This window comes from Acipenser ruthenus, chromosome 12, assembly GCF_902713425.1.
Source record: "Acipenser ruthenus chromosome 12, fAciRut3.2 maternal haplotype, whole genome shotgun sequence".
Lineage (NCBI taxonomy): Eukaryota > Metazoa > Chordata > Actinopteri > Acipenseriformes > Acipenseridae > Acipenser > Acipenser ruthenus.
In genome coordinates this window covers 35,648,872-35,672,049 of record NC_081200.1, presented here as the reverse complement: position 1 = coordinate 35,672,049, position 23,178 = coordinate 35,648,872, and the positions used below count along the sequence as shown (strand labels likewise).

The 23,178-nt window shown below is 36.1% G+C and overlaps 1 protein-coding gene across 1 annotated transcript; it reads left to right on the top strand.

Annotated features, from left to right (window-relative positions):
* The first annotated feature begins 1,328 nt into the window (after nucleotides 1-1,328).
* LOC117417407 (GPI-anchor transamidase-like) lies at nucleotides 1,329-22,715 on the top strand. Its single transcript, XM_034029548.3, has 11 exons — nucleotides 1,329-1,483; nucleotides 2,798-2,851; nucleotides 3,073-3,164; nucleotides 3,560-3,695; nucleotides 4,056-4,167; nucleotides 4,426-4,522; nucleotides 6,358-6,475; nucleotides 6,906-7,016; nucleotides 10,275-10,447; nucleotides 15,273-15,348; nucleotides 22,004-22,715. Exons 1-11 carry the CDS (start codon nucleotides 1,388-1,390, stop codon nucleotides 22,118-22,120), a joined length of 1,182 nt encoding a protein of 393 aa, XP_033885439.1. The 5' UTR covers nucleotides 1,329-1,387; the 3' UTR covers nucleotides 22,121-22,715.
* Nucleotides 22,716-23,178: the final 463 nt, after the last annotated feature.

The following is a 23,178-nucleotide window of genomic DNA, read 5'->3' as shown; positions in this document are numbered from 1 at the left end:
TACCGGGGCATTTTGGAATTTGCAGTGTACATGACAAAGGCAATCTTGTAGACACCATGCATTTTAAATGATCACTTGAATATTTTCTCCATTATATATATATATATATATATATATATATATATATATATATATATATATATATATATATATATATATATATATATAAAGGTGTACTGTTATTTCTAATGCAAGCCTACTCAACAGTACAGTACCGTTCCATTCTACTCACTACCGCCCTCTCGCTGCCTGTGATGGCTTTGCAAAGTAACCTGAAAAGTTGTTTTCAGTACCATGGAGAAACTGTTGTTTATCTTGGGAATTACGCCGGTATTTTACAGGACTGTCCGGTATTTTTATGTACTTTGACCCCCTATCCGTTTTTTTGGAAGATGTCCGGTAATTCTAAGCATTCTAATCTATTGGATATGTTCTTAAAAAATGTGTTATAATAAACAATTTAATATAACATATGTTGTGCTTGTATGAGTGAAACTCAAATACTATAACACAGCGGTGTGTAAATGCACCACGAAGAATTGCGGTAACAACGTAAGCCACCAAAACGCTGTACCGTTATGTTTTTCTTGTGTGCTCACCGCTGTGTTATCTGGTATGAGCATGCCCGCTGCTGTTAGGTTTAACATCCCTTTGAATGAAGAAGCGCGAAACATACTGTAACGCTAAGCGCGAAACTGTAACGTTAGTCACAATGGCAGAGACAAATGAAGTAGACAATAGGAGGGGATGGGGCGTCCGGTATTTTCGTCTCTCAAAGGTGGCAACCCTAATTACAAAAAAATAATAATACTAATACTAATAATAGGGCAGCAGTGTGGAGTAGTGGTTAGGGCTCTGGACTCTTGACCGCAGGGTTGTGAGTTCAATCCCCAGTGGGGGACACTGCTGTTGTACCCTTGAGCAAGGTACTTTACCTAGATTGCTCCAGTAAAAACCCAACTGTGTAAATGGGTAATTGTATGTAAAATAATGTGATATCTGTATAATGTGAAATAATGTATAATGTGATATCTTGTAACAATTGTAAGCCGCCCTGGATAAGGGCGTCTGCTAAGAAATAAATAATAATAATACTAATAATAAAATTAACTGATTCGTGAAATGTATTTGTTTTGTTTTTGAATACATGTATTTGGTCGTTTTGGTGATATACAAATGAAAGGGCAGCATTACACATTAAAAGAATAACAATATTGTAAGTATGCAAAAGACATACCGACCAACAATCACATTATTTATTACCACTCCAAAATAGTTCTCTGTGGGCTTCCGATTGCTGTAAAATCAACACGACCACATTTTTTGTTACCCAAAGGAAATACACCTTCTAGAACTGTAACGGACTTCCTGTTTCTCTGTGGTAAAAATGGCTGCTCGCAGGCTGCTTTCTTGGTACCTGACTGTATTCACATTACTGTGCTTATTTTGTTATCGTATAACCGTGGCAACCGATGAAATTGAGGTATCTGATGTGCATGTCTCAACTTTGTTTAAAAAATCGCAGAAAACTACTTCTGGGCGAGCGGAATGCATCAATGTTGCTGTCCAAATTAAATATACAGCCGGAAGCGTTTATGACAGTTCTAACTAAGGAAGGCTTCACAATGCTGTCATTATTTTTGATTTAGCGTTCCATTTTTTAAATACAATTATTATAAACATAATAATAAAGTCAGCAGAACGACTACATTTTAAAATACACCTATGTGTGTGTAATGATATTGGCAGGGCTGTTTTTTATTTTTATTTTTGATCACGTGATTTTTTAATTTTTTTAAATATAAGCGGACTACGTTCAATTAAACCCCTTGTAAAAGTGTTAAAAGTTCACTTTAGTTTTTTCTCCCGTAACTTGATTGAGACTATGATTCTGTTTCATTGATAACGTAAAAAAGGCAGCTCCTTATTTTTTATTCAACCCGAACGCAAACAGCGAGTGAAGTTGAATTGATATAATCATATTGTAATTAAGAAGAAAGTGCTATTTGCAAAACAGGTTGTAACATTTTTGCAACGAGTGATTATGATTTTAAATCTGGTAAAAGCAATTTAACTCAACTCGCTTTTTTGTGTTCGGTTTGAATTAAAAAAAATAAATAATAATAAGGACCTGATTTTTTTTTCACATTATCAATGAAACAGAATCGTAGACTCATTCAAATGCGGGAGAAAAAAACAAATGGGATCTTGTATCACAATCAACGTTTTTCCGAGAGTTCAATTAAGAAACACAGTCAGCTCAATATAACTATAACTGTAAAGGGACATCACCTAGGTATGGGATATGTACTGTATTAAGTAAGAACCATGTTACTATACAGATCCGTTCTGGTTTACTTGTTCTAGAACAGGGCTGTCAAACTCAGTTCCTGGAGGGCCGCGGTGTCTTCTGGCTTTCCCGCCACCTGAGCTCTCAATTACTTAATTGGTCTAATTATTTGATAACTGGACACATTTAATACTTCTCTGCAGTCCTCAAAATGTTTCATAGGTAGTGTACCTTGAATCAAGTGCATTTTAAAACCATCAACTGTAAAAGACCTTGAAAAATATTAAATATGTCAAATTGAACAAATAATTAGATCAATTATGTTAATTGAGAACTTAAGTTGGAATGAAAACCAGAAGACCCTGTGGCCCTCGATGACTGGAGTTTGACACCCCTGTTCTAGAATATGAACTAGAGCGAGACCGAGTACAATTGGGGAAATTCGATTATATTCTGTGTAAGTACTTTGTGAAATGTGTGTGTATTTTCTTTCCATTTTCTTTTTAGAGGCAAGCAAATCAGTTTTTTGGAAGTGGACATACAAACAACTGGGCAGTTTTGGTATGTCTGCATAACAGATTTTATTTATTTATTCAATTGCCATTTGGTTTTATTTGTATACATTTGTGTGGGTGTTAGTTGGCCAGATAATTTCTATTGCATCAAGTATTCTTCAGCTTCACTCCACAGTGACCCCTGCTGGAGTGGTGGCAGAGTACATGGGATGATGCAGGTGGTTTGTTCAGAAAACTATCTTTCTTACATTTTTATTTGCTGTTCAGGTGTGTACATCTAGGTTCTGGTTTAACTATCGTCATGTGGCCAATACACTCTCAGTTTACAGAAGCGTCAAGAGACTGGGGATCCCTGACAGGTAAGGAACCCCTATTGTGTATATCACATCAATGCCCATCTGCATTTTACACCATTACAAGGACCATCCCAGCTGGTAGTACTGGTAGTTGTAACAGTTACAGTTACTGTATGTATCATACGTCTCTGTTGCCTAGATTTGGTATGGTACTATTTTTTTACTTATACAATAAAACTAAATTTAAAAATGTTCCTGAAAATGGCAGTACTGGTAGCTGAAATAAAGGTGGGATGCAATGGTGCTCCCTGCTCCTTACTGCGCTTGTATTATTAGAATACCAGCTTCCAATATAGCAGTGTTGCATGGCATAGTATTGCCTCCTGGAAGGGTAAAAATGGATCACCTGAACGATCAATATTGTAACTCATTAAAGAGCTTACTGATTTTTTCCGTAGTCACATTGTTCTGATGCTGGCAGATGATATGGCCTGTAACCATAGAAACCCCAAACCTGCTACTGTCTTCAGCCACAAAAACATGGAGTTGAACGTATATGGGGATGATGTTGAAGTGGACTACAGAGGATATGAGGTATGAGAGATTCAATGCTATGTAGTTTTTGGGTTTTTTCCCCAAATACGCTAAGTGGTGTAAACAAAAATTGTAGGTAGCACCACGTTGTTGTGTGTGCCAGGTGTGTCTTGTCCATTTCTGTGATTTAGGGCACTGTAGCGGGCATCTTACAACCTTAAATGTGCAGAAGCCAACATTTGTTATCTTTAATGCAAAGGTGAATTTCTGTACTAGTTATGCCTTTTACATATGTACATGTAATACCTTTGAAATGCTTTGGAGTGTAGCATATTTAAAACATTTGTTTATTAATGTATACTGTATATAAAAAGTAATTGTCTTACTTGGATGTTTATTCGGTTCATGTTCTGTATACAGGTTACTGTTGAAAATTTCCTGCGTGTTTTAACTGGCCGCTTGCCACCAAGCACCCCTCGATCAAAACGACTTCTTTCTGATGACAGAAGTAACATTCTGATTTATATGACAGGTAGGTGTTGTATTACTATTAAAATCCATTGATAGCAGTAGTGTACCTGTGCTGCATTCATTTAAAAAAGCAGCAGTTACTCTATGGTGTATATTGTTTCTAGTCCCAGAATGCTCCTTTGTCCCGTTACAGTAATACTGTACCTGATTATTAATTGAATGCATGAAGGTAGATTTATATTGTACAGAGGTCTCTTGAATCTGACAGTGCCAGGTTTATAGCAGTATTTCCAGTGTTTTATCAAAAATGTTGTTGCAGGTCACGGTGGGAATGGTTTCTTGAAATTTCAGGATTCTGAAGAAATAAGTAATGTTGAGCTTGCTGATGCTTTTGAACAGATGTGGCAAAAAAGAAGGCAAGTATAAGACACACTAATGCCCGTCCTTTTATTTATTTACCTTCGTTCCCACGAATAGTGTCATTCTTGAAATGTGTGACTGACGGTTACCGCACCACAAGCTGCTAAAAAAATAATGTACATGCCTGTACAGGGAGCATCTTTCAACATTTGCTTTGTAAACTACTTGGAGTCCCTGATTCCCCTGGGTTCCTAAGTCCTTTCATGTAATCTCACATGATAAGGTTTAAGTCTTGTACTGTATAATATCATACATCAAATGTGACAGGGAGATCTCTCATGAATGGATCTCTGCACTCATTAGACATAGCAAATTGTCTGCATTGTGTGTAGATACAATGCTTGGGACCACTTTTTTTTTTAAATGGATGTTATTATAACAATGTGTTGTAAAGTGGCAATGGGAGGCCACAATCGGCAGGGAAGGAAATAAAAATGTTCTTGTACCATGTTCCTGCTGTTCTGATAGTTGCGAGTTGCATTAGTGTGCATGTGACATCCTGGCCTCCTCTGTGTCTGAAGCCTTATAATTTCTGCCATGCTCTCCTGACAGCATGGTGGAATTTCTACAATGTCATTCTAAGATTGCTATTTGGCCAGAGGAAACTAAAACAACTAATTGGAGAGAACCTGTCTAGCAAGCCTATTGCTAGCTGGAATATTACAATTTCAGTTGAAAAGAGGTGATTTTGTGTTAGTGCGTTTTAACTATAATTGGCTTTAGTACACCTTTCACTGCCCCTTTATTTTACATAAAAAACATATTTGAATCCTCTCTGAAGTACAGTATAATATAACAGCTTTCTATTTGAACCACACCAATCCCACAGCTTAAATAAAGTCGTATGACATATCATGTTCTCACTGCAAAGGGGATAAAGGCTTCTTCCTAATGTTGTGTCCTCTGAGACTTGCATTAAGCTTTAAAAAAAAACTTGTGTACGTGATTAATGTATTGTAGAAGTCTCAAGTCTGTAGCAAGTGACATGCGTAAAACATAGAAGTGTAACCGGTTTATTACAATGCATACTGTATAAGTATGCATTGTAATAAACCGCAATTGTCCCACTTGAATGTTTATTAGGTTCATATTCTGTATACGGGTTACTGTTGAATAGTTCCTGCGTATTTTCATTGGTAGAATCATGATTATTGTGTATTCTGTAAATTGTCAGGGTGATTTAGAATGATACATGCTTATCGGTTTTACTCATAACAAATTTGATTAAGTGGATTAACTGCAATTTTGATTTTTTTTTTTAAAAGAATACGAAAAAAACAAACAATATCTCGGTACACTTGTGGCAATAAATGTGAATTAAACAATGAATCATCATCCTTTAGCTAGCAACTGAAAGATCAAGTGTCAGGAAGCACTGAATTACTGTATTACTTTTTTACCCAAGAATGTCACACTTTTTCTTCATTGCTACTGTATTAATGTGAATAATTGACAGTTATTTAGTATAGTATACAGCATGCAGTAAATTGACTACTTCAAAGTTACTAAGCCCAGTGTTGCACTGGTGAAATCTTAAACCTTAAATCTTTGTCGCTTGAAGGTAAACAAATTGCAATTTTGATTTGATTGTGGGGAAAAAGGTCCGCAGATCAAAGTAATCTTAGTCCTGGGCTCTGCAGACAATTACAAATAGCAAAATCGAATGCCCCTTCTATATATGAAATCCTTTCTTTCAGTAGAATAGACTGCAAAAAGCCTGTTTCCGTTGCTATAGTGATCTACTATATGTGAAAAAGATGCCTCTGCTGTAGTTCCATGAGTTTTAAATTTAGAGAAGAGGAACAAAACTAATAAGCGACTCATTTTGCAGGTACAATGAGCTGCTGTTCATCATTGACACTTGCCAAGGTGCTTCCATGTATGAAAGGTTCTATTCTCCCAATGTAATGGCCCTGGCCAGCAGCCAGATTGGGGAAGACTCGCTTTCAGTAAGTCTCAAACACAATTATGAGGAGGATCATTTCCACAGGACGTTCTTTCTACCTGTATAGCATCATGCTTTACCAACCCGTTTGCCAGAATTAGAAAAAAAGGGTAAAATGTACAATTAAATGACAGCTACTGTAGCTTTCAATATAACACCCACTCGTGTTTCTACTACCAGTGACCTGAATACATTGGGGTTGTTGTCGGGTTACAATTCTAGCTTACAAAACGTCTGAATGATTCAGAGCTATATTGTAATAAATGCCTGAGAATTTAGCTTTTTAGGTAAATCTATTGGACATTTTGAATGCACTGCAATGCTATTATTGTAAGTAGCTTCATGAATGTTTCATGTAAAGTATGCTTTTTATATGTTTAGTGATGTTTTACATGAAAATGAGTCTGATTTTATAGAACTGTTCATTCTGACAGCACCAGCCTGATCTTGCAATTGGAGTTCATCTGATGGACAGATACACCTTTTATCTTCTGGAATTCTTGGAAGATATTCATCCAGCTAGTCAAACCAATATGAACGATTTAGTAAGTAACTAAACCTAAATCTATATTGTTCAAAGGGAATTAATATATTCTCCAGTATAAAATGACCATGGTGCAGCACTACAAGCAAAATCTTTTTTTCCCCCTGCATAAAGCTGAGTAAGTGAATTAAAAGTTGATTAGAAGCTTCCTTTTCCAGCAGTGAATGGGTAGATGAAAAAGAACAGTAGTCTGTTGTAATTGCCTTGCTTTTAATCTTGACTAATCATTTGGTGACATTTTAAAATGAATAAAGATTATGCCTCATTTTGATGAGTTAGACTGTGTTAGATACAGTAGATGCATAATGATAAGAATGTTTTTAACAGCAGTAAAGGGATCGTCAGCCAGCACTAGAGAAAATGTACATATCCCCTACCAAGAATATAATTAACAGGTGTGGGAACCTCCAAAAAGTAGGTCATGGAGATATTCTACAGAATAGCGTTTGTTATCAAAACACGGGAAGTGGTCTTAAGATCTAGCTTTCAATAGCACAGCCTGTCATGTCATAACTTGTGTCCTGTACAGTAGCCATAGTGAAATAGCCAGTTAGTTTTATAGTAAAATTCACCATCAGTATTCATTTGCAGATAATACTACTAATTATTAGTGTTATTTCCGGTATGTAATTAAAACCAAATGTATGTTCAACATGTATTTAGTTCATGCCAGTAAATATATATAATAATATCTTTATTTTTATATAGCACCTTTCATAGTTGACCACCATCACAAAGCGCCTTAATATGCCAGTTCTTTGCCACATTGTACTGAAAACATTTTTGTGTAAGGAATAGATAAAGTATTTGAGTGTGTCCTAAATTATTTCAGCACAGAAAACAATTCAAACAAGAAGTTTGAGCTTCAAGAATGTTACATTTCAGTAGCAGTTTGCTTTAGCTGGGAAAGCAGACTAACAGCTTTAATGGGGAATGTGGGCACTTAGCATTAGTCATTATGTCAACCTGTTCCTGGAAGCAGCAGTATCTTTTATCACAGTTACAAGAGCAACATTACAGAAAGAAGCAAGCTGTTAGAATCTTCATGTGCAACCTTTCTTTACTTTGTGTCTCTTACAATGGAGCTATTGATTTGTCCAACAACAAAAAAAATCTTATTTTCCAAAAGGAATCGGTCCTTCATCAAAAGGTAGATAAATGCAATACTCCAGGATCCACAGTAAATTTATAGTACGTTTGGTAATAAATCTGGCAAAGTCCAATAAATGTGTCGTGGGCATTTGTTTTCAAATTGGAAAGCTTATGTTCATCATTTGTTTGGTTGCTATAGTACTGTATAATTTTTCCTTCTGCTTATCTTGTTAGATATTTGAAATGTCTGCGCTGGTTGACAAGGGTTAGTGAGTAGTGTTCTTCATACTAAAGATGGGCCAGTATAAAGTGGGCACTGTATGATAACTGTCATAAAATACCAGTTTGAATACTGTAAATAACTTGTCTAAACAAAACTACTTTGAGAATAAGTAGACTTGGGTTGTACAGGATGTTGAATAAAATGGCCTTTTCCTTCACTTTGCTCATAGCAACACAAACATAGCATTTTCTGTTGTATAACGTAATTACAAGATTTGAGGTGTAGAATAACAGAGTACCCTAATGGACCTATACCGACTCTCCTCTGCTTCATGCATAAATAATATATATTTTTCAGTCTTTACTTTGTTGCTCCATTTGACATGTCTGATATGTCTCCACAAGCTGCGTTTGATGGAGCCAACCTGTGGTTATGTGACATTTAAAATGACGTGTTCCCCCAGCAACGGGTAATGTGGAGGCGCCTGTACGTACATCTGTACATGCCTCACACTGCCATTTGCATACCCATTATGAAACTTGGCCAAGTCATTCTTAAGCACAAGATATTAAGAGTCAGACTCTGTGGATACAGCAGGTGCCTGTCAGATTGGAAATGTAAAATTCAGGCTTGGTACTGAAAGTGTTAAAGGCAGATAGTTTGAAGATTGCAGAGCAATTTTACTTGAAGAAATTGCTTCTGTCGGTGTGTGTCATTATATATATATATATATATATATATATATAACTCAAACAAAATTGCCAGGTTACAAGGGTTATCGGGCAGAAGCTCTTTGCAATTTTCAGTAATGTTCTGGAAAAGGAATTGGTAAGAGGCTTGTAGGTTAAAGAACAGTTTGCTTGAAAGGTAAGGGGATTTTGAAAGAGACCTTTGCCACTACCATAGTTTCTTATTTAACATTTAATCCCACTGGGGTTGGAAGATAAAGATGGTGGTTTCTAGCGGTTCTGAACCACCATGTACAGTATGCAAAGGTTTTTGCAGTTTAAATGGATGGCCAGCCCTTAAGACTTTTTTTTTTTAAATAATGAACATATATATATAGATATATATTTAAATGTAGGTTTTAACTCTTTCATGCATGGCAACCTCATATTCTGGTCTTTACCATGTTGTAGTCTTTACATGGGGTCAAATGGAAGAAGCAAATGCACGATGACCTCATACAGTATGAGGATTCCATTTTCCCGATATAAAGCTACTTACTTTTTCCAGCTATTTTCAATAGTTCATGCATGGAAGGGTGTTTGTCATGCTTTTTCAAAAAATGACAATGTTTTCTATAGTTATGGTACTATCCTTTAACTGATGCTACCTTTAAATAAACCAAAAAATAAATAAAAAAAATCCTGTCCTATTGCATGAATCAACCATTTATTGTACCAATTCAACATAAAAATAGGATACATTGGTAGCAAGTCGGCATAGAGAAAACATGAAAATAACTGTGACTGATTTTTCTTCATTTAACACCCAAAAGTGCAGTTGGTGTATACGTATGTTTGAGAACAGTGGAGGTGGTGACGAAGAGACATAAATGACAATAGTGTAGGATTTGAGTAGAGCAGAGGAGGGTGACTCAACTTCGTGGGAGGTGCAGGAGAGGGAATAGAGTCACTGAGAAGATCTAAGATAACACTGTACAGCTTGATGTACTATCTGGGGCATGATGTTACTGACCCCATTAATTGGCGACCATGGAATTTATGATCAATACTCTATAGAATTTTGTTTAACATTATGTGATGGATTCAGTTGGAGTTTAGCTGTTTAATAATGTGACCGTTTTTGTTTTATTTTTCAAACCCTTTATTTCACAAAATAAATGTAAATGCTGAGGTCTGATTAGTACTAGGAGTTAGGATGAGGTGTACAGTGGAGCAACACAGCACAATCATAACAAATTCAACTTGTCTTTTGCAGTTCAAAGTGTGCCCCAAAAGCTTGTGTGTTTCAACACCAGGTCACAGGATTGACCTATTCCAGAGGAACCCCAGGAGCGTTCTGATCACTGACTTCTTTGGAAGTGTCCGAAAAGTGGAGATTACAACAGAGACTGTCAAGCTCATCCCAAACATCACTGAGAAGAATGAAAAGTAAGTGTAACAAAATGCACAACGTAAGGATCATTCACAGCAGTGCCATTTATAATGGAAACCAGTACCGTCTTTACTCGCCAGATTTCATGTCATTTATTTGATGTAATTTACAAGGAAAATCCTAACTCTACAAATGCTGTTTTAAGACAACACACATTTTTTTTTGGAAGTGTTGTTTCCTGGGACCCAGTAGTCAGAAACCATATTGTGGAGCATGTTATAATAAAAGTAAGTGTGTGTGTGTGTGTGTTTGTGTGAGAGAGCAGCATTTGGCAAAATATCATCACAAGAATGTCTGAATAGTATGCTGTGCCTCACATGGTAGTAAACCAACATGAGAGATGTTACTGTTACAAGGACATTGCTATCTTAGTGGCCTCTGGATTTGGAATAACATAGCTTTGAAACGTTCTTCCAAAGGCTACATTGAACACGTACATTGTTATCAGGATTTAATCATATTTCCTGGATGAATCCTGAGTGGAGGAGCAGTTGGTTCTGATCCAGGAAAATACATTATCCACAGAAAACCATTTATAAGCAGAATTTTGTTTTTCATTTTAAATAAATTAGACGCAAGTGATTTAACCGTGTTTAATTTGTAGCATCCACAAGCTGTGACATTAAATCTATAAATCGGAACTTTATTTTCATTTCCGCTCCTAGACATATAACAATTCGGATACATGTTTCATGCAACCAATGAAAGGGGCTTGCCACACGTATCTGTAATAATAACGGACTGGTTGATCTCTGAATAAGCCTGCCCTCCCTGATTTATCCTGATTGGTATGTCGTTTTATGTTGCACTGGTTTATTGCTGTGGTCATATCTTTAGAATATGTTTGAGGTTTCTGTTCTTTTCCGATATAATTTTCATCATGAAACCTTGAGCCGGTTTTTCAAAATTTGTAATCTGGATGAAAGTGATTTGGATTTTGTAATCCTATATTTTGTGATCAAGATTACTTTTATCTCAGTTGGTTTGATCCATTTTTTCAGTCACTGCTGAATTACATTTATCCAGATTACAAATTAATTACGATTACTAAATCACTGTTATCCAGATTAGAAGTTTTGAAAAACCGACCCCGGAGCCAGAGGACAGTTATCACTGGCAAGTTGTTTGTTCGTACTTGGTGTTCACAGCATACAAAAAATCTTTATAGATCCCGTCACATACTTTCTCTTGAGGATCAGTTTGAGTTTGTCAAAAAATACAATTAGCAAAGTTATTTTACAAGTGAGTTTATCAAATTATAAGAAATACAAGCAGGCTTTGCCTTTTTTAAAGCAAACTGAAAAAAATAACCAATTGCACAATTTGGAGTTCACAGCCAGGTGGCAGTAGAGGCATATTAGCTGTTGTCCACATAAAGGTCTCATTTGGATGTACTGCAGTTTCATTCTGTTTAAATAAACATTCACTGTGTTTATTTTATTATTATTATTTTTTTTTTTTTTGCAAAGCAATGCTAATACTTTTATTTAAATGTGTTAAATAGCTGAATTGACTATAGACCAAACAAAACACATGTGCCATTGAAAAGTAGATTGTTGTGTTACTGCAATAGAAAAGTCATATCTGTTAACTGACATGAAAGCATAGCAGCATGTTCAGATGTTTCAACGGGGCTATACAGCCTTCCTGCTGAGTGATATAATTACATTCCACAGTAAAATATGCAGCTTTACCAATTGATTATTAGGCGGTTTAGAGTTACACTTCGTGTGGAGGAACAGAAATGCACCATTTTGATAATACAGTATATTCAGCCCATTAGCAGTGCACTAAATCTTCCAGTTTAACCTAGTTTTTGTTCCGTAGATTCAGATATATCTACATTAAAAATGTTATAATCTTCTCAATAAATTAACTTCTCTGAGATCATTACTAATTAGCAACCTACATGTAAAAGCTTCAGATATAACCTTGGTGCTTGTAAGAATTATTATTATTTTTTTTTTTTAAAATAAACTACAGAAGTGAATATATACACACACACTGCTGTCATAGTTATTTAAGACCTGCTAGTGGAAATTACTGTATTTTAAATACACCTTTTATGAAAGCTTTCAAAATTTAAGAAACATCATTAATCGGTGTGAACAAAACTTGTTTTGTGCACCCAAATTGTAAAAGCTTCTTGAAACGCTGCTTGAGACTAACGCATTAAGATAACATTGCATCAGGGAATAAAAATGAAGCTTGTTAGCTGTAGGTCTACATTTGATCTTGAGTGCTTCAGCAGATGCGCTGCTATCTGGAAAGGGCTGTGAATCACAGCTACAGAGGACACAACCTCAATTTCTGACTCAGCTGTCGAGTAGTTTCTTTGAACCCTTTTTCCTGTTTCACTGTGTTCTCTTTGTTCTGGCGTTCCTTCCTCCCTAATTACAAGTATTGTGAAGTTCAACCTGTCTACAAGGGACAGCAGCTGGAGCTGTCAATCTCCCTCCACCAGTCCATCATCATATTTTGCAAATTAAACCATACATTCTGAAGTGTATTTGTTTTAATAAATAAATAAATAATAAAAAATCGTAAGTCTTAATAGATGGTGTCCAATAAGTTTTTAAATGTTACAAAAATGGTAGTGCTCATACGTTAACTGACATAGTATGTGAATTATAAATGCACAGATTTAGTTTACACACGCATGCCCCTGCCCCACTCTCAAAAGACAATACACAAGTCCCCATTATTATTATTTCTTAGCAGACGCCCTTATCCAGCAAAAATACATTTCAAGAATGTGCGTGACTCTCTCTCCCTCTCTCTCTCTCTCTCTCTCTCTCTCTCTCTCTCTCTCTCTCTCTCTCTCTCTCTCTCTCTCTCCATCAACTCCCACGAATATTGACTTTAATAATCTTATATATATATTATTTCTCATTTTATAAAAGCTTTACATTCATAGAGTTTGAATTTTAAATTGGTTATGTGCTCAAAACACATGGATTTGCTTATTATCTGATGAAGAACAAAACCATAACACATTGCTTTCTTTGTTTTTTGGAAGAATGTTACTAATTAAAGTTACACATTCAACAAGGGTGGGTCTGAACGCCTTTTTAAATATTTATTTTTGTATTTCTCAGTTTTTCTTGATATACCATAACTTAGGTATACTTACAGTAATGTTTACTCAACCCCTTTAGTGATCTAATACAGTATCTATATCTATTTGGACATGTTTACATGTATATTTAGGAGAGGAAGGGTTCAATACTGTAATAGCTTATTCACTTTCTCCTATAAATAAATGTGTACCAGAAGTTATTAATAATTGAACTATGAAATATGATTTTGATTAATCAGAGTGCAGTTTTAATTAAACTAAATGAAATATTTGGACATGAATGAATTGAAAATACTGTATATAGTTATACCTTGCCTGGCAGTCTAATTAATATTTGATGATTTTTTTTCAGTCGGGTATTTTCAGTACAGTGTTATGATCAAGACCACATTTTGGCTGTGTAATACATTTGTTTTGCCCCGAGCAATGGAAATCTGCACTTGATATTTTCAGCAAATACCGATTGTGACCACATTGCAAATGTTATGGCCCACGGGATTGCTTAACCATTCTATGTGCGCATGTACAGTAAGTCCTTGGTATTCTTCATTTAGTTTTAAAGCTTGGCTTTCTTTAATCATAGACAGAACAACTGTGGAAAAACAAGACTTGATGCAATGGAGAGTTTATTTGTTCTATGGTCTAGGGAATGACTCAGTCTAATTCATTGCGTGGAACAAAATGAGTTGCCTACCTGGCTGGGCTTGTGAATCGCTGGCAGTAAATGTCCTGTCTTCACAGTCATACAATGCTGAAATACAAGAGTGACCCAGGTTTAGTAATGATAGATATTTCCTGATATTAAAGTCCTCGATTCCATTGATATAATGTGCTAAAGAATAAATAATACGGTAGACACTTATTTTTATATATAAACAAGTCTGTACTATTTATGCACTGGCAAAAATCATCCTGATTCTAATTAAAAAATAAAATAAAATTATTGAAGCATGAAGTTCCTGCTGTGCAAAATATATCTGTATACCTTGCTATTTAGCACACTGGTGAGATATCTGTTCTGTATATTCAGTGACAATGATGATAATTTCAATAACAGAAGCAGTCCACCAACAAGATGCCTATGGTTAAGCACATACTGCATGTAATTGTGGGGGAAGTGTCAGAAATATAATAATTATAAGACTAAAGGCCTCCACACACCAGACGCGATACGTTTTTTTTATTGGTCGACAAGATACTTTCGCAGCGACATGACTATACACACCAGAAGTGACACAGAGGCGATGCGACAGGTTTGAAAACTGCCAGATCTATACAACTGTTAAAAATTGCTATTGACAAAACTATGATTAAGACTGGTACATACTCGTTAACATGATGTGAAAATGTATGAGTGTCTTCTATGACGGTATTTCAACACATATGGCAATAAATCATACATACCAGGCTTATCCAGTTCCTTCGAAATGGAATCCCATATATTGTCTTTTAAATTGCAAAACATAGGATTCAATCCTATTTATTTTGCATCGCCCTGATGTTGCCTGTCGTGTCGTCTGGTGTGAAAGATATTTATCCAAAGTATAGGTTCTATTCATTTTGTCACATGGTGTCCAGTGTGTAGAGGCCTTAAGAATGCCCTTTCTACACAAACACATACACACACACTCTTTCAGATAATTAAGTTATTGACCACTGTTAGTAAGTGCTTTTTAAATTTTATGCTGCCTAATCTGCTCTTTCCAGATATAATGTTGCTGTCCATGGTTTCTGTTTTTCAGACTGACTGAGGAAGTGATGCTTACTGAACCACAGAAGTATGTTCAACAAATGCCTGTGGCTGAAATAATTCATCAGGTAAAACTCACACTACAAAGATTTAGTCTGTTTTATTACATTGATTGGGAATTAAGGTGGAAAGTTCCTCACTGGATGAATTGGTATAATACACACTGGCTTTCAGCTGCAACAACAGCACCAGTATGTTGATAATCTGTGTTTATGTTCAAATTTGTTGTGATGTACAAACTATAATCTATTGGGTTATTGATGAGGACTTGCCATATATTGTATTCAATGAGTATAGTGGGGGAGTGGGAATGTGAAAGAAAATACTGGTGAGCAGAGAGAACACAATACTTGAGCACCTTGTGGGAAGTTTTATCAATATTGAGCACTTTTGAAACCAAACAGGCACCGTGATGTGAAGTAGCAAGCAATTATTAATAACCTGAGCCTCTTCAAACTGTGTTTCATCACACGGTTAGGCTGGAATCAATGGAGCTGGTAATCCATTTTCTAGTAGTCTCCATGCTGACCCTGAAACAGCATGTTGCTCTATTGGATCACATATGAAAATGGTATGACCCCTATGGGGTTTCGCCTCCCATGCCTTTTATTGTATCCTGCAAGCTGCACATTGATAAGATCAAAACATATGTAAATGTACTGTAGATCTGTCCTGTTGCATTCATTCAGTGTTTTAATCAATTATCCATCTTTTATTACCAAACAAAACCTCCCTTACTGCATTAGTTTACTGCGGGCAACTCCATTTCAAATCATGAAAAGAACATGAACCTCATTTAAAACTTTCACATTCTCAATCTTTTTCCTGAAATATCCACCTGAGGGAAAATAATTGATGTGGCCAACACATGGAAGATTAAAAATGAGAAGCGGTTTGTGTGGCAGGATCTCCCTGGAGTTGTCAGTGCTTCAAATAGCCAAACAGGCTGTAAATGTCATATGTTTAAAATTCAGTCTTCATGCATGGCTTTCACCATAAATGAAACGAACAGCGGAGCAGCCAGCAAGTCCATACGTTTTTAACAGCAAGAGCAGCGGGAAACAGACTAAAAGCTGCATGTAATAGTAAAACAGGTGCCATACCATCCAGTTCACTATTATTCATTCTCTGAACCGCCCTGGCCATTCAGGTTGATCCATTCACTCAGATTCTAAGAACTTACAGTTTTCTTTGAAGGTTTCTTGTGCATCGTATTGCAGAGCATTCAGATGTGCTGGACACAGCATTCTAATGCTAATGGGCACTACCAGAAATGGAGCCAGCCTTTTAAAATCAAGTATGACTAAAAAGGAAACTTTAGATTAAGATTAAAATAGACTCAAAACGAGAATATTAAGAACGAAGAAGACTTTGAAGGAAACTTAATGAGCACAATGCTTACCTTGAGTGTGTATTCCTTATAAAAATCGTACAAAATATTTGTAAGATGGTCAGTAGGTTGTTTTTTTATAACCCAAAAAAAAAAAAAACCTCACACTCTAGTCTTTTGGATGTCCTCCTGTAAGTTGAATTTGAGTCGAGACAAATCTAGGATAATAACACTATTTAATATATATGGGAGAACTATTATTGTTTTATGAAGACAATTGTTTATATATATTTATATAATAAAAATTAGAATGTTGCTGCTGTTTTAATGTAATACATAAAGTACATTACTTGACTCGGCAACATCAGCCAAAAACAGACCTAATGAAAGTGTAGCTTTCACAGCAGCCCCCCCATTGAGAGCGAAATGGAGAGAATGTGTACACAGATAATGCCATGAAAGGTGTTGAGTGTGATGAATTTGACTTTCACATGTTCAAAATCAGTTGAACTCTGTCAGTTGCAGGCACCTAACATTACATTTTACAGGGCACCCTGCTCATGGGATAAGTAAGAGTTAAGTGACTTGGTTAGCGAAAAGAGACAGAAGGACTTGTGGGTGTGGGATGTCTACCTCCACCGGGATGCTTTTGTGTTTGATATTTTGTGTTTGTTTAAACAGAAGAGGCTCTGAAAAAGACATGCAGCAGTCTTGTAGGTTGAATGTAAGGTATTGCAGCTGAAAGGCTTTTGAAAATAATATAGACTCTTTTTACAGAGGGATTGATTGGATGGTTCACAATTCTAAGCCTTTCATGATGAGTAGCGTAGATTGCAGGACACAGGATCAAATCTGCCCATTTAGAAAGATAAAGCACAGATTGAAGTGGGTTAGGGTGTCCTGACGGCAATCTATTTTCATAGTGTGATAGGAAGTGCATTTTTATTTTGAAGAGAGAAATCACAGTCCAGGATAGCTGTATGAAAATATGGTTCAGTAAGTGAAAAAGTTACTATTAGGGATATTAGCAAGCAACAATAAAAGTAAAATCTCCTTTATGAAGAAAATAATGCCTTATACAAAGTTCTAATGCATACTGAAAGAACTAAGGTGTTCAAGTATTCAATAGGAAGTGAACCAAAACCAACCAAGTGCAGAGTAATTAGAAAATGCCACATCAATTTCAAGACAAGATTGTAGCAATATAGAAAAGGGGTCTTTCACTGCACAGACAGATTACAACTTTTAAATGATTTTAAATACAAATTTCTCATTCAGTAAAGGCCAAGGTGTACCAAGACCCACAAATATTTATATTTAATAATACACCACCCACATCATTGGAATCATTTTGTAGAACTAAATTGGGCTGATCTGATGTGTCCCAGTATGCACAGGGGGTTACATTCTGAACCAACATTGCTCCAAAGAGTCAAAAGAAGACACTTCTGATGGAATCTAAAGCATCTCCTTATGGGAATACATGATTTTTATCTCATTACATTACTGTGCAGGCTTTCATAGCTGCTTGGTTTAATACGCCATTATCAAAATTCTCCTTGTATAATGATTTCACACTCATTATCAAACAACATAATGCTCTTGAAGTTCTGTACTAGATGAATGTGGTCTGTGGTCTTTTAAAACAGTGATCTAAAGAATGCAGTAGATCTCTGCAGCTATAAAATGCTATGAACAAATAGGCCACCAAACCCCAGGATGTTCTTTGCTGTGCTGATGAAATATATCTCTCTTAACAGACTACATACCAAGAGTAATGCAAATTGAACATCAAAAAGAGTCTGGCCTTTTAAGGGTGTATCAAGTGTCACGTCACCATCAGCTGAAAGTAAAAATGTGAATATGACATGCTAAGACTATCCACCAGAGCAGGTCTGATGAATGAGAAAAGATAGCAATATTGGCAGATCACCTTCCAACCTATGAGCGCCAATCATTTTCTTAAATAATACACCTGAGTTGAATTTTGATTACAAATTTCTCATTTCCTGTGAAAGTGACTGAAGTGTGTAGAATGCATGAAACAGTATTTTCTATTAATTTTAAATAGCTCTACAGTAATAGATAGAAGTACCACCTAACAGGGCATGTAACCAACAAAAACATTTTATAGCCTGTTTTATAGCCTTTACTAGAACAATATCTGCAACTGCATGAAATCTTTTTTTTCTGTAATCTATACAAGCCCACACGGATGGAAATAAGCATCTCATTTCATAGCAGTTTGATCCATTCCTGGTTTTACTATGCGTTTTAATAGGACACACCTGAACGTGTTACCTATACTATGGCTAATCAACCTCATAATAAAACCTAGAATGGGTAAAAAAGCAATGCAATAGGAGTTTTGTTTCCATTCTGACACGTGCAAGTAGGATGATTCTGGTCTGATGTTCTGGTCAGCTCGTTACAAAAAGGATATTGCTGCTCTAGAAAGAGTGCAAAGAAGAACAACTAGAATTATCCCGGGTTTAAAAGGCATGTCATATGCAGACAGGCTAAAAGAATTGAATATATTCAGTCTTGAACAAAGAAGACTACGCAATCAGAACAGAAAATAGGAGGCACTTTTTACACAGAGAATTGTGAGGGTCTGGAACCAGCTCCCCAGTAATGTTGTTGAAGCTGACACCCTGGGATCCTTCAAGAAGCTGCTTGACGAGATTCTGGGATCAATAAGCTCCTCTCGTTTGTAAACTTTCTTATGTTCTTATGATTTTTTTTTGTTTGTTAATTTACCTGAACCTCTTTCAGCGCATTTTGTGGCTGATTGATTAACAACAGGAAAGGAGAGTCTTTGGCAATGATGTTCAATAACTGTCCAGAAGAGGTGGTTGTTTAGAGGCAGAATGGCATTGAGGTTTGCTTTCCCCATGCTAGTGTTGTGTTTTGCACACTATTGCAAGCTGTGCTGTGCTCAGCAGATGTGTTGCAACTCACAATGCAGTAAATTGGACTGAACATGTAACCTGGTACAGTACTTTAGGCAAGACCTAATCCTGTGCGTTTACGGGTCTGTGCAGCAATTAGCAGCAAGTAGCCTCAAAACATTAAAATGATAAAAGGGATATACTCTTGACATGTGCAGTTGCTACTTTAGATTCAGACACTTTTTTTGTAAGCCGATAACTCAAAATCATGCCTTCTGTATTAAAAATGATACTGTTCTTGCAACACCAACAACACGAAAATCCTAAATAAGGTTTGCTTTTAGGTGTAGAATACTCTTCAAGGTTTTTATCAGACAAATGTTTTTGACTACAGTACATTTCAGGACAACAATATTTTAAAGTAGAAACTATTTTCAGCTCTCACCTGGTTGTAGGTTACTTGGGGGTGGATTTTTGGAGCAGATGGTTATCTTTCTGAATGTTTGCTTGCAAGATATTTTCATTTGTAGCCTAATGCGTGATCATTGCACACATTATATCAGTAGTGCTGTGACTTATTTTGTGAAGCATGTTACCATCCTGTTACTATAAATCTAGACAGTGTTAGAGGCACTGAGAAGCTTTACAGCAGTGCATACACCTTGCAAAATTCAAAGGTCCCTTTTAAAATCTTTAAGTCTGCATCATTTTTGCTGAGTGAGCATGTTAGAAATTAATTCTGCGCTTGGGAAGAAACAGTGGGAGAGGTGGGACGGATTCATAAAAGGTCAGAGCTTTCATTTCTAAAAAAATGTCATGCCTTTCATTTACATGTAAATCTTTGTTCTACATATTTAATATTTGAAAAACCTAAAACTTTATTTCTAATGGATTTATCAGCAGTGCATTTAGAATTGTTGTTTGTTTTGTCATTGAAAACATGAAACGCTGGAAGCTTTGCTATGACTGCAGTTTTTATCCTTTTTATAGATAAAAATGCAGTGCTTTTGCCTTGTGCATTCCGTTGATGGGTAGTCTGAGGTATACTCCTGCCTTTATTTTTAATACTCTTTGGATTGTAACAGATGTACTCTGGTGCTTTTGAAAGATACTGGATTGGCAAGTTCCATGGAGTAAGCCGTATTTCACCTGTAAGCCTGGTCAGACTCCAATCTTTGTGCCAAATTATTTGGTATTTTGATTACTGCTGTCACTATTTCTTTTTTTTACATGTAAATTCTATCAATTTCAAAGTCGCGCCATTCAGAGATGAAAGACTAAATCATTAATCCCCCCAAAATGTTGATCAAATCTCGCTCAGGCCCAAGGCTGTTAGACTGGCTTGTGGTTATTGTGAGTTAAGGTTGCTTATGTTTTGCATTAGTCCGTATATAAGAACAGCTACAGAAGAGGACTCTTGCGAGGTGAATAGGTTTTTGAGCAAGAGTAATTAGTGAGGAATGCGAGATGCCACTTCACAGGAGATGTCTGTCCAGGGTTAAGAACTTTGTGACTGATTGCAGATAGACACTGATGAAAGGTGCAGTACAATAAGGCTAAGCCTGCATGCTAATTAGTGCGATTTGAATGAAAACGCTTGAAGAAACAGATTCATGTTTGAGAAACCCTACCCCAGTGGAGTCCCATAGATAAGCTGGCTATCTTTGTAATGTTTGACATGGCTTATTAAAGAAAAGCATGTAAATGAATTTTAAAATGTTTTACATTTCTTGCCATATACTGAGTCACTAATCAATTTGAAGCCATCCGTCAATGATGTGCCATCTTGAGTTATCAATGTCTTCGGTAAAAGGCTTAAACATCAGACCTAGAAAATGCCATTTGTTATCTGCTACCTACTCGGAGACAGATTGATTGATTTAATTAAATCCATAACATTTGGGCATATCAAGTAATTGCTCCGATAGGTTCGTTTAAGGCAGTGGTGCAGAACTCGGTCCTGGAGGGCTGGTGCCCCTGTTTTTATTCCAACTATACTCTAAAGTACTTTATTGGACCTTAGAAGCTTAATTGGTCCAGTTAACTAATTAACTAATTTAGAGTATGGATAGAACAAAAACCAGGAGGGACACCGGTCCTCCATGACCTGAGTTGTGCACCACTGGTTTAAGGCATTGTTTTGGAAGTCCAGTACCACCAACTATGCTGGATTCCCTCTAGATCAGGGCTTCTCAAACTGTCCTGGGGACCACCTGTTGCTGCTGGTTTTCATTCCAACCAAGCTCTCAATTACTTAACTAGACCCTTAATTGAACTGAATTTGCTTAATTAGACCTTTTTACTTGTTTTCAGCTCTTGAACAGTTGCATATTTCAAGGTAGCTATAACATTTGATAAGTTACTTGAACTGGAACTGTTTAAGAGCTGAAAACAAGTAAAAGGGTCTGTGAAATTAAAATTCTTAAGGTTTTAGTTAAGGAATAATACTGTACTTAGAGAACAGTGCTACCAGATGTCACTCTTTTTGATTGTGTTTTACAGAAACCAAAACAGAAGGACTGGCACCCTCCAGATGGATTTATCCTTGGGCTATGGACATTAATTATCCTTGTGTTTTTCAAAACTTATGGGATCAAGCATTTGAAGCACATATTTTAAGGCATTTATCTTCAGTTGTCTGAAATGCCTTTCTGCGATTTGTCTCCCAGAAGAAGAAAGTTTCAGTGTCACAACGATAGAATCTTTAACTTCTGTTTTTTTCTTTTTCCTCTTTTTGAAATGGCACCTCAGGGTTAGTGATCCTTTATCAAATGACTAAGAGGGGAGCAGAAAAAGCATTTTGTTCTAGAATTTCAGACTACTGCTGGTAAAGTAGCACACAAAACAATTAAACACTGGGTCGTTCATTTTGAAGAGCAAGCTTCAATTTAAATGTAACAGCAACTCAGTCCGGGTTGTGCATAAACCAAAAGCACCTATATTGCCTGTTTCTATTACTAAACCATTTAGGTGCATATTGCTGGAATGTTTTTATTAGGAACATTTATGATTGGTTTCACAGACCCTGATTGTCACTAATATTGGACTCCCTTACTTAAAGTGAAGTTAGGTAGTGCCAATCTACTCTTCTCCATTGTGTTTGAATATGTGCTGGTTAATACACACAGATACTTTACAGTATGAAGATTGGTTTGTAAGGTGTAAATGTGTAATTTATGTTGTGTCAAATAAATATATGTTATTTTTATGTTAACTTGAATTAATTTAATTCTTCAGTTATTCTTTTTCATTGATTTATTTGATCTAGATGCACACTACTGGAAAATGTTGAAAACTAACAATATTAATGCTGGAAGGACACTTATTTTACACCAGCATTTTCAAGATATATTATGTTGCCTTGAACTTTTCTTAAGTTAATATGCCTCTCTTTCTCAAATCAAATGTTTGGCTTCCTTTTGCAAATAACAGCAAAGTAAATGATACAGTTTTTCCCTGAAGATGAAAAATGTGCTATGTTATTTGACAGACAAAGTAATCCTGCCTAATGGTTTGAGAACACTTTCTACTTGTAAATAGACGTCAATCTTGCTTCTTAGCCTGTTTGACAAGGTTTTGGGGAGGGAAGTTTCCTCTTCTGGGTTATGTGCTGAATGTGAAAGGCAGCACAAGGGAGAGGGGTGGATCTTTAATAGCATTACAGATATTCCAAAGCT